Source organism: Pelodiscus sinensis, chromosome 9, assembly GCF_049634645.1.
Source record: "Pelodiscus sinensis isolate JC-2024 chromosome 9, ASM4963464v1, whole genome shotgun sequence".
NCBI lineage: Eukaryota > Metazoa > Chordata > Testudines > Trionychidae > Pelodiscus > Pelodiscus sinensis.
The window spans coordinates 26225729-26244543 of NC_134719.1; the positions used below are offsets into that span (position 1 = coordinate 26225729).

Consider the following 18815-nt stretch of genomic DNA (forward strand, 5'->3'; position numbering starts at 1 on the left):
ACATCCATCCCAAAAGACCAGATGGAGTGAGCATGTCAGTTACCTTGTGCATGCTTATAACTGCACTAAAAATGAGTCCACTGGGTTTTCGCCTTATTATTTAATGTTTGGCAGAGAAGCCAGGCTACCAATTGACTTATGTTTTGGGATATCCTCTGATGAAGCTAGCGAAACAACTTATCTCCAGTACATTCAGAGTCTCAGGCGTGACTTGCGGGAAGCTTACAGACTGGCCTCCCAAGCAGCCACAAAAAGCAACCTTGCTAACAAGCAGAGATATGATAGTCGGGTCCGTGAACAGGATCTGCAGGTAGGAGACAGAGTCTTAATCCGAAATCTAGGTCTCACTGGAAAACATAAATTAGCTGACCGGTGGAATGCAGACACCTACATAGTGGTTGATAAGCTACCAGACTTGCCTGTATATCGCCTTAGGATGGAAAATGGAAAAAATGTTTGTAAGACTATTCACCGAAACCACCTCTTGCCAGTGGGGCAGTTAATAGGTGAAGAGAAAAATAGTGAATGTGGTTCCTCCCGGCGACCCATTACTCGTTCAAGACTAAGGAAGAAAGTTCCTGCAGAAAGAACCCTTACTGCACAACTTGAATCTGCTGAGGAGGCAGACAGTGAGTCTTTAACCTCCTCTGGAGAAAATGATCCTCATTCACAGAGTAGCAGTGAAGAGGAATTCTTCCCCTATTATCCAATACCTCCTATGCTTCATGAGCAGCTATGTGAGGTAGAAACTGTTAGAGAGGGAGAATCTGAGCCTCCTCTAGCTCAAATACTTAACCCTGAAGCTGCACCCTTTGTACCCCCTCAGTCAACAATACAGCATGAAGAGGCAAGTGGTTTACCAGCTAGGATGGTTCCACCTGTAGAGGATGTGGGAGAAGCCATGCAACCTGCAGAGAGGGAAATCATTGATTGTCCTGCAGTCATTACTGCTGAGAACCCTGAGAATGAAGAAGCTCCTGTACTTCGACGTTCAGAACGAGAGCGAAAACCTGTACAGAAACTCACCTATGATGTCCCAGGGTCCTCCACCTCTGTCCCTCTGCATTTAGTAAATAGATGGGTGCGGGTGGCCTATTATTGTTTGTGTCTGATAGTTAACAATGGAGACTCCAAGGTTAAGTCATTTATTTAAATATAGTAAGAATGTTATTAATGTAAATTGAATAACAATTTAATGTTTAAATTAATATTGTATGTGGACACAGCAATACTTACTTATTGGCTAATGATATTTATTGTCAACTAAACAATGTATACTATTACCTGATGGAAAGGACCTTGCATGTTTCTGTTGTGGTTAAATGACCCTTGCCGAGGACGGCAAGAACTTTCGCACAGGGAGAGTGTAACCCCCAAGGAGATTGCTTGGATTCCCGGGGCTTTGTCTGCTGGCAGCTCAGGGAGAGGCACTCTGAGTTTGCCTTGGCTCCCCCTCCCTACCAGGGCCAGAGTCTGCCTGGCAACCCACAGGGAGTGAGATGCCCCTCCCAGGGGGAAGGAGAGACCATTGTTGAGGGGAGTCTGGAGCCAGCCAGGAAAAGGGGAGGACTGAGTGTGTGGGAGCTAGTAAGCCCCAGGCCTGCATGCAGGGTTCCCCCTGAGAGCTAGCCTCTAGGGACCTGAAGGCAGGATCCCTCAGCTGGGTTTATGTCTCCACTGTTGATTCCCAGTTGTGGAGTTTGCTGGGAGGCTTCCCCAGCCAGGCGGAGTTGGCTCCAGCTCCCTGGGTGAGAGAGTGCACTGCATGGTCAGCTGGGCTCTAGCAGCAAGTTCAGGGCTGCTGCCTGCTGTGTGGGTCTGGAGGCTGGCCTGGGAGGCTATAGTTTTGAATTTTGGTGCAGTTGTGTGGTCTGCATCTTGAGCCCTGCACCCCTTCACGGTGAGGGGAAATTCTGGGACCGAAGCAGCCTGGTTCCTGCTTGAAGAGGACCCCTGTGAGAAGAGAGCAGCCCCTTTGCAGAGACTGAGTCATCTCTCAACCTGAGGCTCATTCATGGAGTGTGTGAGTGCACCAATTTTTAGTTAGTAAGTCAGGGAATTTGTTTGGGGATTTTATTACCTGCAGCCTATTAAACTGTGGAGGGATTTGCTGCCTTCTCCCATTTGTGAGTCCTTTGGGCTGTACTGGACCTAGTCAGCCCCACTACTAAACCACTGCAGAGAAGGATTGTGTGGTCAACAGTCATCAAGGGCCCCAACAAAGTACGCGTACCAACGGGACACTAACTTCACAGTTGCAGGGCACCGGTGACCCTAAAAATAATGTTTTACCCTGTTCTGTTATAATTGTCTCCTGTTTAATATAATTGTGTTTATTATAGTGTATGTGTTTGTGTTATTTTCTGGGAGTCTCCAACTATCTGACGAATACGTGGGGATTATCCTGGGCTAGAATTTTCCTCCCAAGCTGCCCTGGCAACCCTGCTAGGAAGGAGTGAGGGGGGTGGAGGCACCGCCAAGTACATCAATCAGAAAGAATAAAATTGAGTAGGTGGCGGGATCCAGAAGAACCCAGACCTATCCATCCGAACCTGAAAGGAGATTGTCTCTAAAAGAAGGTAATCAGGTGGAGAGGGGGCGCTACAATTACTTAGTGCTTGAATACTGCTTCTCATTCCTAGATCTCAAAGTGCTTTTTCAGAAGTGGGGAATTGTGATCCTAGGTGCCTTTAATGCCAACTGGAGGAGTACCCAACATACTGTAACTTATATCAGGCCAGACACAATCACTGTTCAGCACTCTCTTGTCATAATATGTATTCAAAAGGTGTCTTGTAAAGGATCATATGTAAACTGGTGACATATTGGTCCCAAAAATCATTGAGCAATGTGTATTTGTTGCATACAAGGAGTTATATATGTGTGCTAGAAATATGTTCTTCAAATGTGGTTGAGAGGCAGTGCATCCATTAAGCCTACCGTAGGCTACGTCTAGACTGCAGGCTTCTTTCAGAAGAAGCTTTTCCAGAAGAGATCTTAAAAAAAAATTTCTTCCAAAAGAGAGCATCCACACTGCAAAAGTGCGTCGAAAAAGCGATTTGCTTTTTCGAGAGATAGCGTCCACACTGAATGGATGCTATCTCACCTGTAAGCTGTGATTACTATTGGCAAAATGGCCACCAGGGCACTTGTGCTTTTTCCTCTTTCCTCTTCTTTCGAAAGAAGAATGGGAAGCGACTGGCTAGGAAGGAGTATGGCAGAAAGGGATCTAGGGGTTATAGTGGACCACAAGCTAAATATGAGTCAACAGTGTGACATTGTTGCAAAAAAAGCAAACATGATTCTAGGATGCATTAACAGGTGTGTTGTGAGCAAGACATGAGAAGTCATTCTTCCGCTCTACTCTGTGCTGATTAGGCCTCAGTTGTGTCCAGTTCTGGGTGCCACATTTCAAGAAAGATGTGGAGAAATTGGAGAAGATCCAGAGAAGAGTAACAAGAATGATTAAAGGTCTAGAGAACATGACCTATGAAAACAGACTGAAAGAACTGGGCTTGTTTAGTTTGGAAAAGAAAAGACCGAGAGGGGACGTGATAGCTGTTTTCAGGTATCTAAAAGGGTGTCACAAGAAGGAGGGAGAAAACTTGTTCTTCCTGGCCTTTGAGGACAGAACAAAATGCAATGGACTTAAACTGCAGCAAAGGAGGTTTAGGTTGGACATTGGGAAAAAGTTCCTAACTGTCAGGGTGGTTAACACTGAAATAAATTGCCTAGGGTGGTTGTGGAATCTCCATCTGTAGAGATATTTAAGTGTAGGTTAGATAAATGTCTATCCGGGATGGTCTAGACAGTACTGGTCCTGCCATGAGGGACTTTCCAGTTCTAGTATTCTATGATTCTATGAAAGAACTCCCTCTTTGCCGTACACACACACCTTTTTCCGAAAGAGCTCTTTCAGAAAAAGGCTACTTCCTCATAGAAAGAAGATTACCAACGCCAGAAAAAAACCCTCTTTCAATTTACTTTTGAAAGATTGTGATTGCAGTATGGACGTTACTCAGGTTTTGTCAGAGAAATAGCAGTTTTTCCGACATAGTTCTGTAGTATAGACATACCTCCAGACAAAGGAATGTAGATTCTCCTTTCTGACTGGACTGATGACAGAGGGCAATTAACACATATTTACATATAAAGTAAGCAATGCCATTGGGCTAACAACAGGAAGAAAAGAGTTTAAGGATCATGCTGAGGGACAAAGTCTGCATCCCAGAAAAACCTGCCAGCCCTTGAGGCAGAGATAATGGAATTGTGGTAATATTAGGGCAGCAAAAAGACATTTAAGGAATCCTTCGCTTAGGGAAGATGGGAAATAGCATCTTTTGGGCCTGGAAAGTTGGATCGCCTTGCTAGGAGGGAGAAGAGTGCTGCTAAATTGACATAAGTAAGAAGACTGCCTAGGCAAAGATCGTAACTTGATAAAATTAAGTTTAGTCACTAGAAAATGTGTTTTGTTTGTAACCATGACTATCTCTCTTCTCTCTTTCTTCATATCATTTACATTTCCGTTCTTTGTTAATAAACTTATTCTTAGTTTAACTGTAAAACCTCACAATGCTGTTACATTGAATTACAGTGTGAGTTCTCAGCTAAGACAACACAGTGACTGACAGTTTTGAGTATCCTCACCAGAATGGCACAGTAATATTATCTTCAGTTTACATATAGGGTAAGTGAAACACAAAAAGGCGAACCGATTTGTCAAAGATCAACCAGCAACTCAGTGGCAGAGCCAAGAAAAGGACCAGATCCAGTGACTGATTCCATGCTCGATCCACTGTACCATTCTGCCCATTTGTATGAGAACAGATATATGCACTTGGTTCTTTTCAATCTATCATCTGGATCCTTTCAGATATGTGGCTTATCCTGAAAGAATTAACCATAATCTCATTAATAATAAAATCCTCATGCAATCTGCTAGATGACATACACTGAACAAAATTTTAAGATCCTGGCAGGCATCTTTGTTGGGATACCTCATGAGGCTATGCACATTCCAATGTTCTTCTGCTTCCCTGACAGCTCTGTTCTTGTGAGATAGCATGAGATTAAAATTAACGTGACTCCTTAGTTATCTCATCCTGTCGGTTTACAAGAACATGGTCAGTAAGGATGTGTAGGTACAATGTGAGTGCCACTCACATCTCATGCACATCCATATCTGCAATGATCGCAGCATATCCTCTCTAGCCAGGCACCTAGGATGTTAAGATTATGTTTGCTATGGGATGGCTGATACCGCATTTGGATGGGGGAGGGAGAAAGAATTGTGTGCAAGCAGAAATAGAAATTAATAAATACATTTGAAAAATCAGGTTTTATGCAGTGGGTAACATTTTGGACATCTCAGCCCTGACAGCATCACCTTAAATAAGGCACCACTAGACAATCTGTCATTTAAAGTGTTGGTCTTTCAGATAGGTAAATACAGCATCTTCCATCAAAGGACTGCATGTTATAATTATTAATAAAAAAGCCTCACACAGCCCCTTGGGAAGGGAAGTATGATTATTCCATGTCATAGTTGGGAAAATGAAACTGTGATGTTGGATAGCATACTCAAGATCAGAGGCAGTCTTTAATAAAACCAAGAAGAGGCATGAAACATTTCACCAAATGAGTTTTTTTCTATCCTCTGTTTATTTCTTCAGATTTTATATTGTTCATCTAGAATCATGTATTTTCTTTAAAGAGAAACCAATAATATCGGGCTCACTCCTGTGCAAAACAAAGTCTCTGTGATGCATCATACACAGAAATGCTTCAGAAGAATTTGTGATTGCATAAATCAGCACCATGCCTACGATTGCCCTTTGTCTGGAAGGCAGAAATAGATTTGGCCCAGCTATTCTGGCATTCTTGCAGAATGTTCTGATCATGCTCAGTATGTCTCAAGTTTGCTATTGAAACTTGCTGTTGACACAGGACTGGTCACAGGAGTTAAAGTGCTCGTCACCATTTGGGAAGCCTTCACAACTCCATGTTGCAGAGCTGTGCTTAGGGTTAGACCTTCCAGCCTTTTGAGCTGAAAGACTAGGTCAGAAAAATTCCACTAGGTCCCTTACATTATCTGCTACATAAAGAACAGAATTTTAATAGAAGCACAAAGACAATTTTAACCCATATCCTTATACGGTATACCACCTTATTCACATGACTGTGCGCATACTTCACTCAGCTAGCCTCTTCTCCCTGACTCATGTAACCCCATATAATAATATGAATGGCAAAGTCAGTCAATATTAAAGCAAAGAAAAAAATTGCTTTCAATAAAAGCTAAGGTCTGAGTACAATGTGCAGCTACCAAATTTTTCGTGGCTTCAGATCTTCATGAACAGCAGACTGGGCACTTGATACTGCAAACTCCTACTCAAGTGAGCAATCCTTGTCCATTGGCTTCAGCAAAATTACTCATGTGAGGAACAGTTTGCAGTCTTGGAACTTGACTTCACTTTCATCTTACTTATAGCTAAGAAAGCCTTATCTGCTATGACAATGATGGGGAGGTGTAATACAGGTTTAACCTCTCTAGTCAGGCACTCTCTGGTCTGGCAAAATCCGTGGTCTGGCATGATTTTAGTTAGCAGGATGTCTACTTACCATGGCTGTGGCCAAGTTTCTCGCGTTCCCATTAAGCTTGTATACTGCCACTAGTCCTGGCTCTCAGTGCTCTGTGTTGTTAGTTAGCCCTAAGTGTCTTCTAAAAGCCCAGTGAGCAGTGGAAGTGGTAATGCTTGCTAGATAATATTGACCTCCTGTGATTCAACAAATTCTCTGGTTCGGCACCAGTCAGGTCCTGAGGGTGCCGGATTAGAAAGATTTGACCTACACCCAAATGATGACCTACCCAGGGCAACACACGGGCTCACAGAGGTTAGGGGTACATACATTGCTGCTGGGGATCCAGGATGAGTACACTAAAGGTATGTCTAGACTATATCCCTCTGTCGAAAGAGGGATGTAAATTAGGCAAATCGAAAGTGCAAATAAAGCGGAGATTTAAATATCCCACGCTTCATTTGCATAATTGCATCACAGTGCTTTTTCAAAAAAGGGTATTTTGCAAGTGAAAGTGCCATCTAGACATGGTTATTTCGAAAAAAACAGTTTTTGAGCTTTCGAAAAAGAGGGTTTTTTTTCAAGGCCAGAAGGAGCCATTATATGATTGAGTCTGATCTATAATACTTTTTACTGGCCCATTACGCTGGATTGAGCCTATGTCTGATTAACATCTGTTGTCTCCCAGCTCCTCCACACTATGCACTGATACCAGTGAAATGGACTAAGAAGTGGGTGGACTGGATCCTTTATGTCAGTGGTTTTAGGCTTTTTTGGTAAACACAGATGGAAACGCTTTGTGACATTTCATGATGTGTATCTGTTGCTAGCAACAAAAATATCCTTAGCTGTACCAGCATTTAGATTAGACTGTTTGCTGCTAAAGACCATCTCTTTATAGAATAAAATGACTAGAGACAGTGATTTTATAGGGTCATGTCACTGCATAAGGAAAAATCTCTCTGGAAACCGTTCACCTAAAGTATACCACTAGTTGGCCATAGAGTCACTGATGAATCAAAATGAATTCAGTGACTGCAGTGAAGCCTGGATGGTGGAATATAACAACATCACATTAGGATGATAACCTGGTGTCTCAAAGGAGAGATCATCTTCAGAGTTGGCTAAGGCCATAAAGCCAGCACTGTGTGTCTCAATAAAACAAGATACATTTATAATATGTCTACATGAGGATTTCCAGAAGGCTTTTCAATTTAGCTGAATTCAGGTAAATTACCAACAATCTAGCAGGGCTTCTGTATGTTGGTATAAATATTACTTTACACAGACTGTGATTCTAGAAAACTGATAAATATTACTCTGTTGCATATTGGAGACAGAGACATGATAGCTTTTCTGAGTCCTGTGTCTTACTAAAGTTTAAAGTTGTCGTGATGACATCATTTCCTACTCATGGTGTGTGAAAAACCTTCATCTACTTTACAAATAAGATTTATTAATCTTTAGAAGGCTAATTTTCATGGACATTTACAAGGACATATGGGGGGAGGAGAGGTGGATAGTGTGTTCCTATTTTTCCTGCCTGACTCCTTGGAATAAACAGCACTGCTTCATTTTCCTGCCATATTTTAGAAAGTTAAAGTAAACATGGTGATCACACTGTTTACTTTAATTTTCTGCAGTGTGCCAACAAAGCAGCAAATTGGCAGTCAGCATGCAAGAGAAAGCCAGTGCTGAAATGATAGAGCTGCTCAAGAAACCTTATATGGTGTCAGCCCATTTTTCTCTGTTTTAAAAATAAAAGGTTAACTTCCATTAAACTTCATTTCTGCACTCTGCTTTTTTCCAAAGGCCTGGAAGTTTTTAGGAATGGAGGAAATCAGGATAAAAGCAACAGGTAATTTACATGGCCAATTGTGTTCTCATGAGCTTGTAAAGATTTGGGAGCTTGTCCTTTTATACATAAAGAAAAGGATTTATGAAAGTGGCAGATATAGTCTATTTATTTGTACAAAATCCACAGAAATCTTGCAGGAAAGGAAGTTAATTCTCTGGTAAATCAGTACTATTTGGTTATGTGTTTACCTTAATGATATCTTCATGTTTTACCTTTAAGTTAGCTGTGCAAGTTCAACTACAGATGTAAGGAAAAATGCAACTAAAACCACATGCATTATATTCAAAATATGCAACAACAACTACTACTATTATACATGTCCTGTTCCAAACTGAACCCTAGAAGGAAAACAGTTAAATTCTATAAGGTCATACTCTTTGTGCCATATTATAAATATAGAGATAGAGCCATAGATATTTTACAAGAAATAAGAGAAATGTGAGATTATTTTGCAACAATGAAGTGATTCATCTATATCTTTCTGGAGGCTTACATGAAGCTAGAATTTATCACAGGGTAAATTTTAATCCTAATATCCAGTCAATCCCACAGCTATGTTCACTCCGGCACATATTCCCACTGAAAACAATGGGATTATGCATATATGTAACTGTTTCCAGGACTGAATGAAACCATGATTTCAGAAGCTCCAAAACATGACCTAATTGAAAATAACTGAAATCTGGTTGAAAAAAGACCACATGGTTCTAAAAGGATAATTATTTTAAAGTGCATGATTTTGACATTAGGAAATTAAATTCATACATATGTGTATCTCTATATAGACACAGTGAGTCTAATACGCTTGTGTACTCTAGAGACACTTAGCCAGCTGGCAAACAGAGGCCAAGTTAACTAACAAAGCCCATTCCCTAAGGTATGTTGACATCAGTGCTTCCTGATTGATCAATGATAGTGCTAGTAAGTAAGTGTAACAAGACTATATTGCCTTGTGCTCCACAATAAACTCAGAGGGAAATGTCTAAATGTATCACATTGAAAAGACAGAGTTGACAGGGAAATAATTTTTACAAGTACCGAGAAGGTGTTACAAGCAACTGAGAGTAAAGAGACAAATTAAAACCACTTAGAAATAATTGACTGTCCCCCTTTAAATAAAAATAGACAGTTTTATATAAACTTACTTGGAATTAAAGTGACAACGGATATGTTTTGATGCTAAAAGCATTTTACAGAGAGAAAATCATGAAGACAAAAATGGAGCTTGAGCTTCCTTTTCAAAAGAAACAGCTACTGTGGTTTGGTTGGTTATCAACAGAAAGGTGCAATGCAGAGAAGAAGATAGGCCTATGCTGTGAAACGTTATTCATGTCAATGACAGTAATTATGACTGTTACAACCTTTCTAAATAACAAAAAGGGCTAAAATTCTTACATAATGGCATTATATGCACTATTTAGAAAAAATGCTTATGTTAACACATGATTGATGGTCTGCTTTGAAGGTGACTGAATTATCATCATAAAAGCCTAAAATTATTAATTGAAGAGGAATGTGTAGCTTTCCTTGGAAGAGTAGAAACATGTGATTCATGCCCTCTCTAGAACAACAAGATCTAATACATCTAAATAACTGCAGCTTCACTCTACTTTTTTTAAGCTTTAACCTAATTATAATGGGATGTAGCCTGACTATATTTTTATCCTTTTTAGAGCTTATCCAATTAAAATTGGAGTGAACATGATGCTATTAGAAGAAAACATATCGTATTAACAGTGTTCTGCACAACAAAGCCTCTCTTTTAGGAAAAATATCGCACATATGAACTATTCTATTAAGTTGGAAGGTAAGTGACTTTGGTTTTTAGAGGTACAGTAAAACTCTATTAGTCCAGCATCCAATGCTCCGGGACTCCTGATGGTCCGGCACCATCAGGAACCCGGAAGTGCTGGGGCAGCCGGACAGGCTTCCCCCATTCAGCTGCTGCTGAAACTGACCAGCAGCTGAATCGGGGAAGCCGGGAGCAGAGCAGCTGGGGTGCTGCCGGGTTGGTCCTGCAGCGCCAAAGGACGGCGCTGCGGGACCAACCCGGCAGGACCCCAGCTGCTTTGCCCCAGGCGTCGGGATTCAGCCACTGCTGAAACTGACCAGCAGCGTCAGTTTCACCAGCAGGCTGAATCCGGACGCCTGGGGCAGAGCAGCTGGGGTGCTGGGGTTGGTCCCGTAGTGCCGCCCCTCGGCGCTGCGGGACCAACCCGGCAGCACCCCAGCTGCTCTGCCCCAGAGGTCCCCAAGTCAGCCGCTGCTGAAACTGACTAGCGGCTGATTCCAGGAAGCCTGGGGCAGAGCAGCTCTGCCCCGGGCTTCCTGGAATCAGCCGCTGATCTGTTTCAGCAGCGGCTGAATCGGGGACCCCGGGGCAGAGCAGCTGGGGTCCTGCCGGGTTGGTCCCGCAGTGCCGTCCTTTGGCGCTGCGGGACCAACCCGGCAGCACTCCAGCTGCTCTGCCCCAGGCGTCCCCAAGAGCAGCTGGGGTGCTGCCGGGTTGGTCCCGCAGCCCCTAGGGGCAGCGTTACGGGACCAACCGGGCAGTACCCCAGCTGCTCTGTCCCAGGCGTCCCCAAGAGCAGCTGGGGTGCTGCCGGGTTGGTCCCGCAGCCCCTAGGGGCAGCGTTACGGGACCAACCGGGCAGTACCCCAGCTGCTCTGTCCCAGGTGTCCCCAAGAGCAGCTGGAGTGCTGCTGGGTTGGTGCCGTAGCGCCGCCCCTTGCCGCTGTGGGACCAACCCACCAGCACCCCAGCTGTTCTATTGCAGGCAATCCCTATTCAGCTGCTGCTGAAACTGACGAGCAGCAGCTGAATCAGGGACGCCTGGGGCAGAGCCGGACTATCGTAAGGGGGGGCTATAAGGGGTCTGGGGTGGCATCCCCTCCCACCCCACTCCAGACCCCTCATAGCCCCCCCTTCTGATAGTCCAGCATAGCTGATAGTCCGGCACCCCCTGGGTCCTAAAGGTGCCGGATTATCGGAAGATTACTGTAGTTTGTTATAGAAACTGTTGGTCTCACCTAATTGAGGCCTCTAATGTACATCTACACAGCAAAGAAAACGTCAATGCCAGCTGACTTCAGTGCTACTGGGCTTAGCTACGGGGGTGTTTCATTTCTCTGTAGATTTTCCAGCATGGGCTGGAGCCCAGGCAATAAGACCATGCAGTGGGAGAATCCCAGAGCTCAAGACTGAAAGTTTGTATTGCAATGGAACAGCCCTGCAGCCCAAGACCCACAAGCCTACATTATCTGGTGCTAGGCAAGCCACATGCTTTGTTGTGTCGACATGCCTAACAGTCTTGATTTCACTGTGAAGCACCGTGAATTTGTCTAGAAGCTTGTTTGAAAGTTATAGGACTTTGGTATGAAGGATTCAGCTTCCTGACACTTAGTATAACACTATATAGCTAATCAATCCTGAAACTTTGGGAATGACTGAGACTTTGGTCTTAAACTGCAGCTGTTTAAATGCTAACCAGTAAGTGTCTCTATGTCTTTGGAGGGGGGATTTTTTTTAAACAAACAAAATATAAACATTTGAAACACTTCAGATCTTGGGGAGGTACGATAGGGAAAGAGGAGACAGTGATTTTTGCTGTAAATTAAATCAGTGTCTCATAATTGCTCCTCGCTGGATAAATATCAAAGTGATACAATAATGAGATAAAAGGAAATGGAAGTTGCAAATAATATTAATTGACATTCTTGGTTTTTTTTCATCGAATAATTATTCACATATATAGGTCTTTATTCTGCCAACATGCGTTGAACATTCAACTAACTGATCTAATGGATAGAGTACTGGACTGGGATTCAGGTGACCTGGGGTTTTTGTCACAATTTTTCATTAATTTATCAGTTACTTATACCTAAATGTTCCTTAGACACATGTAAGGGAGGCAGAGTTCCCAGACAAGCACCTCCAAATTCTTTGCTTTCATAAAAAGAAAGTAAATTTCTAGCCTTCACATCAGTGGTTCTCAAGCTTTTTGGCTCATAGACCACCTGGCTCAATGCAAACCATTCTGCAGACTACCAGTTGTTAATGGAAACTCACTGTTAATTACATAATTACCCCTGAACCATTTTGCTAGTGCTGCAGCTAAGGTGAATAGTTTAATTTAAATTATTAAAGAGATTAAGCATTTTAACGTTCTCATACTAGTTTATCAAACTTCATTTTAAATAAAGTAAAATCGTAATTTATGTCCAACACAAAAGATTTCAATGTTTTCTTTATTTATGGGAGCCTTTTTTGGGTTGTGGGCCACTGACCCACAGAAAAATCAGTTGGCAACTTCATAAGTGAGAAGCAAAAAACTCCTCCAAAACCCCCCAACACTGACTGATGTGGCCCCCAACTGAGACACCTCACCTCTCTGGTGTTCCTGCCCCTTAGGATGAGGAGAATGGCTGAGTTCAGGGTTTCCCATAGATCAGATTTACTTTTCTGGGATTTTGGGGTTAGTGGATTTGGTGTACCCCCTTTGGCTCTGGGGTGGGGACAAAAATGGGAGGTTCAGTGTGCGGGACAGGGGTGCCAGCGAGTGGGATAGGGATGGGGGTGCAGAATCAGGGCAGGACGTGGAGTGCAGGAGGGGGGTGAGGGTGGGAAGTAGGATGTGGAAGCAGGCTTGCGAGTAGAGTGTCTGGCCAGGGGGAGGGAGCAAGACAAAGGGAGGGTGCAGTGTGTGGCCAGGAGGGAGGATGCAGAAGCAAGGATGGATGCAGGAGCAGGGTGGGTGTAGGTGTCTGGCCGGGGGGGAGGTGCTGGAACAAGAGAGGATACAGGAGGGGGCTTGGGATAAGGTGTCTGGCCATGAGTGAGGGTGTCTGACCACGAGGGAGGGTGCAGGATCAGGCTGGGGGAGGGTGTCAGGCCAGGAGGGAGGGTCCAGGAGAAAAGGAGGTTGCAGAGTCTGGCCAGGAGGGAGGGTGTAGGAGCAAACTGGGTCTTGGCAGGGTAAGGGTGAGTGTGGGAGATTGGGGTATGGGGTCTGGGCATGAGGGGGGATGCTAACCTGGTTTTGTGCCCTGTTGCTCCCAGTGGCTGGCTAATGGCAACAGTGGGGAAAACCTGCAGTCAGTGTGTCATTGCGCTGCATTCTCCCAGCAAGATGGGTGGGGAGCTCAGCCTGCTTCCCACACAGCAGGGATCCTGGGCTGGGTAGAGATGAGGGAATCCTGGATCTTCCCCTCCAGACCAGGATCGTGGAAAGCGGCAGAGAAAACAGCTCTGGGCTCTCGTCAATAAGAAATGACCCCCAGTCTCATAGCAATACCACCAGATCCCACCATCCCATAAAGAAGCTGCAGGGGAAGCAGAGAAACTGCTGCATGGTGCTTGTTTGTGCCACTGGTGATTTGCAATTTCAGTCGTTCTGCACTGAGCCAGCGGGTCCAGCGAGCAGGGTGCCTGGCATGAGCGCACCAAGTGGAACCCATGCCAGGCTCCCACACACACCTATTCAGAGCCCATTCCTATGCCTGGTGCTGCTCTGATATCAAGTCTGTGGCAGCCCTGCTGCAGGGGGCCCCACACCTCACCCTTTGTAGTCCACATTGGGCTTAAAGTTTACTTGCCCACTGCTGGGACAAAAGTCTCCAGAGAAGGTGCTATGGGAGCCCACTGGGAATCAAGTCCTATGCACAGGCAGCCCACCCGACCCCCAGCAGCTCCCACTGCAGCAGAGACCTGGCACCCACTAGTTCCCCGCGCAGGCAGGTGCAGGGTGCCCAGCCTCAATGCCTCCTTCCGGGGGATGAGCTATGCCTCTTGCTGCCCACAGCACTGCTCAGAGCCACAACTTGCCCCAGCCTTGCACTGCTCCACGCACCCAATCCTGCGCCAGCTTGCATTGGCCAGGTACACCTGGAACCCGGTGACAGTGCCCCCAGAGGAGCGAGAAGGGGGCAAAATAGACAATCCCAACCATGGCTTGCCGGTGTCGGTGCTGCTCCAGCCACCTCTATTCCAGTGGTGGAGAATAGGGGGGCTGAGGTCAAGTTGCAGAACCTGTGGCAGTGGACCACTGGTGGTCGGAGGACTGCACTTTGAGAACCGCTGCTTAAGAGTGATGAAGAAACTTTCTAAACCAGAATCAAGGGCTCCCAAGAGCAGAGATGTTTTTTTTACTCTGCTCTCAGCTAGCTCCAGTGCCTTTGTTTCTGCTCAGAGTTTTGCCAACGTGTATTAGGGGAAGCACTCTCCAGACTCTGGCCAATGTTCATGGCTGCTATTAAGGATGTAGTGAGCAGCAGTGAAAATGGACAAGAATCAGGTCACAGCAGCGCAGCTGGGCATAGCTATGACTAGTGGCAGAAGTAGGCACTGCAGCTATTCATTGTAAAGGGAAACTCACAAATAAAGGGCCAGAGGTGAGGGAATGTAAGTATCAAAATAATCAGATACCCATTGCTGGAGGTTACTATGAAGGATGGAGTCCCCAAGGAATGTCCAGGGACAAATTCCTATTAGGAATCCCAGCACACTTCCCTTTCCAGAAGCTGGGGCAAAAGGGGAAACAATGACTTATCAGTTACTACTATTAGTGTCAAGTCGCTAAATCTTATGTGCAAGCAGATCTGAGTGAAGGAGTGTGTGGAAGTGACAGTATTGCCTAATCAAGCTTCATAAATACAGAGTTAGGCTTAGGCAAAGTCATGACATTGGATTAAAATTTATGAGGCTGGCTTAGATGTATTTGGAACTCTTTTTATCTCCTGTTTTATTAGTTTTTAGAGTTCCCTTTTTCAAACTTTTCTCCATAGAACATTTTTTGTTTGTTTGTTTTTAATTTGAGATTCTCACATAATCACAGGGTCCAGGAACTGGGGCTTGGGGAAAACATCAGATATCATGCGAGTTGGTAGCACTAAGGTGGGTAGCAGTGGAAAAAGCCAGAGAATCACTGTACCATAGACTCATAGAATATCAAGGGTGGAAAAGACTTCAGGAGATCATCTAGTCAAATCATTTGAGCAAGGCAGGACCAATCCCAACTAAATCATCCCAGCCAGGGTTTTGTCAAACCTGGCTTTAAAAACCTTTAAGAATAGAGAATCTGCCAGCTCTTTAGGTAGCCCATTCCAGTGCTTCGCCACTAATGAAATAGATTTTTTCCTAACATCTATCCTAGATCTCCACCACTGGGTTTCCAGCTAATCAAACCAGAGTCCCAAACACTCCAAAAGGGAATGGTATCAAAACTGTCTCAAGATGAACAATGCTTGTTCTGCCACTACTGAAAACAGCCTCCCTCTATCCGCTTTGCAGCTCCTCTTCAGGAAGTTAAAGTCCAGAGGGGTGGGAGAGAGGACAGAAGGAAAAAGAATTGAAAGTAGCTTGGGAAAAATATATAACTATTTATTTTAAGAAAGAAAAGACAGACAAAGTGGAAGAAAGTCTGACAACAAAGCAGGTCTAATAACATAAGAAATATGTAATATGATAAATTACATTAAAATATTAGCTAGAAAGTTGATTGTTAAGTTGCAATTAAATACACTGCCCACAATTCTTTTAAATTAACAGGGCTAGGCCTTCAGTTTTTTAGGCTAATGTAGGTATTATCCTGGTTATAAATTTATTTCTTAGACTAACAGGTACTAGATAATTTTTTTATGTCCTGTAGCAATGTACATAGGTAAAATATATTTACCATGACAGAAATGTATGCCATTTCCTGTGAATCCTGAGAAGCAATAGCAGCCTTGCACTCCACCTTTAACTTGACATTCTGCATCTTTATGGCACGTCATGTTGCAGTTCTGAGAAGTGTAGCCATAGTCCAGCAAAGTGGACATAAACACTGAAAAAAATATAAACCATGTTTGTTTCTAAAATGCACATTGAAGTCTAAAATCAGATATGGGAAGGACATACACAGCCAAGTGGGGGCATTCCAGCAATCAGACACATAAGTGAACACAGTGGCTACGTCTAGACTGGCCCCTATTACGGAATAGGGATGCAAAGCAGGCAAGTCAGAATAGGGAAATCCGCGGGGGATTTAAATATCCCCCGCGGGATTTAAATAAACATGGCCGCCGCTTTTTTCCGGCTTGGGGAGATGCTGGAAAAGAGCGTCTAGACTGGCACGATCCTCCGGAATAAAGCCCTTTACCGGAGGATCTCTTATTCCTACTTCAAAGTAGTAGGACTCAATGACCTTTCAAGGTCTGTTCTAGGAGATAGGCAATCTCCAATGATTTATTTATAATAGAGGCTTATAAAATCACAAGTGGCGTGGAGAAAGTGAAGAAGTGTTATTTAGCCAGGGTTCACGCAATGAAATTAATAGTTAGCAGCTTTAAAACAAACATAAGAAAATACTTCTCTCAATGTGAAGTCAACTTGTTGAATTCATTACCAGGGGTTACTGTGAAGGCCAAAAGTATAACTGGGTTCAGAAATGAATTACGTAATTTCAAGGAGGATAGGCCCACTCGTGACTATTATCCAAGATGATTGGTGACACAATCCCATGCTCTGGGCGTTCCTAAACCTCTGACTAGCAGAAACTGGAACTGAACAACAAGGGATATCTCACTCGATAAATTGTTCTGTTCTGTTTATTCCCACTGAAATTCAACAAATTTAAAATGGTGGTCAACAAAGAAGGTTCATAGTGGATTGGGAAAAACCTTTTCAAGATTTTCAAAGCTCTCTACTCCTTCATGCTGAAAATGGGATATTTGCCTCTGTATCCAGAATTGTACAAGGAATGTAATCCAAACTGCCCAACAATAAAAAGATAAAATACCAGTGAGAGTTCCCCTGATCAGTTTTAAAGCCACGTCTATCAATACTAGTTAACATACACCATAGTTACAATCTGAGAAAAGATTAAATTCCCACAGGACAGCTTTTATAGCATTATCATTTAAAAAACCCTTCAAATTATTTTAAAGGAAATCTTTTAAAATATTATGTCTGTCTTCCCACAGTGCTACCTTCTATTTTCTTTCACCCAAGGATTCCTGAATTAAGACACTCCCCCTTCCCATTATATACATGCATCTAGTTTTCAACACAAAGAAAGTCAGAGATAATGCTGACTGAGGAAACAGTTCACAAAAAGCTATACACACTTATTGACATGTTAAAAATATATAGTTAAAAAAATCAGGCAGCTAACACCAAAGAGAAAAAACGTTTCTGACTTTGTACTTTACAAACCATTAGAAAGACCTACGCAAAATTACAAAACATACAGCTCCTTCTTGGTATTCCCTGCTGCAATTCTTCTCTCAACCAAAATATCATACTGAATATTTGCTAGTCTAGTATTATTGTCACAGCTTTCACTGCCCCAGAAGAGTTCATTGGAAAGCTGCTTTTCTGAACATATAAGAAATTCACGAAAACCTCAAAAGATTAAAAATTACACATTTGTTTAAAATTAATTCACTTCCTACCAAGTTTCATCTTCTCACTCATTTATTTTTACTCTACAGAACGTTTTTCAGATATTGGAAGCAAAAAAGGGGAGAAGTGAAGTCCAAGAACCTTCCTAACCAAGAAAAATCAATAGCTGTGGTTGTACAGAGCAGATCACAGAATGAAATAAATGTAAGCACTTGAGGGATTCAGAGAGCGAATACCTATGTCCACTGAGATGCTAGGGTTACCCTGATAAGATGTGGTAGTTAAACATAGTAGCAGCACTAACTAGACTTCTGGGAGCCCTTTAATCACTGTTACCCATGAGCTTTCCCCTCACCTGCCACTGACTCCATCCTTTGCTTAGTCCTTGCAAAGTTGTCCCCCAGTTTCATGTTTCCAACCCCTTTGGCCCCCTTCTTCCACATGCCCCTCACTTATTTAAGAAGGAGAATCACCTACCTAAGAGTGGGAGCAGTTTCATTGGTAGTGCGGCTATGCAGCGCTTGGTGTTGAGCCCTTGTCTAACAAAAGAACCTGCCCTGCCTTAGATTGTATGAGCATGTGCAAACTGTCTGCACACGCCCATTAGGAACATGAAGCCCCAGTGAAGCAGCTGCCCTAACCTTGCTCTTTGCCCTAAGCCTCATTTCCCCAGAAAAACTTCCTTAGTGATTCAGGAGCTGGGTAGAGAGGGTAGAGGAGAGGAACAGATCTGCAGGGGAAGATAAGGAGCAGATGTGAAAGCACAAGGAAATAAGCAGGCAGTGGTGTGGTATGGAGGGTGTTGGATCAGATTAGGGGTTGAGTAGGCTAGAGGAGCAGTTTGAGGGGCTCAGAGGGCAGGGGAGGGATGGGGAAGCAGATTGTCAGTGTGAGGCAATGGAGCAACAATTGGTGGGGGTGAGGGATTGCAGGCCAGATAAGGCAAGGTCAGCGGCAGGGAGTTTTAGGCAGTGAAGTGGGGGTGGAGCAGATCAG

At 43.7% G+C, this 18815-nt stretch overlaps 1 protein-coding gene across 5 annotated transcripts in view; it reads right to left on the reverse strand.

Annotated features, from left to right (window-relative positions):
• Positions 1 to 18530, reverse strand: part of ADGRL4 (adhesion G protein-coupled receptor L4) — a 110341-nt gene extending 91811 nt beyond the window's left edge. The window contains exons 1-2 of one of the 5 annotated variants that reach the window (XM_075936329.1): positions 18297 to 18530; positions 16111 to 16260 (exon numbers count right to left, since the gene is read on the reverse strand). In XM_075936329.1, coding sequence (XP_075792444.1) covers positions 16111 to 16194 — 84 coding nt within the window. In that variant the 5' untranslated portion in view covers positions 16195 to 16260; positions 18297 to 18530. The remainder of the gene's footprint in view (positions 1 to 16110; positions 16261 to 18296) is intronic. The other 4 variants (XM_075936330.1, XM_075936331.1, XM_006136307.4 and 1 more) reach the window with 4 other exon arrangements.
• Positions 18531 to 18815: the final 285 nt, after the last annotated feature.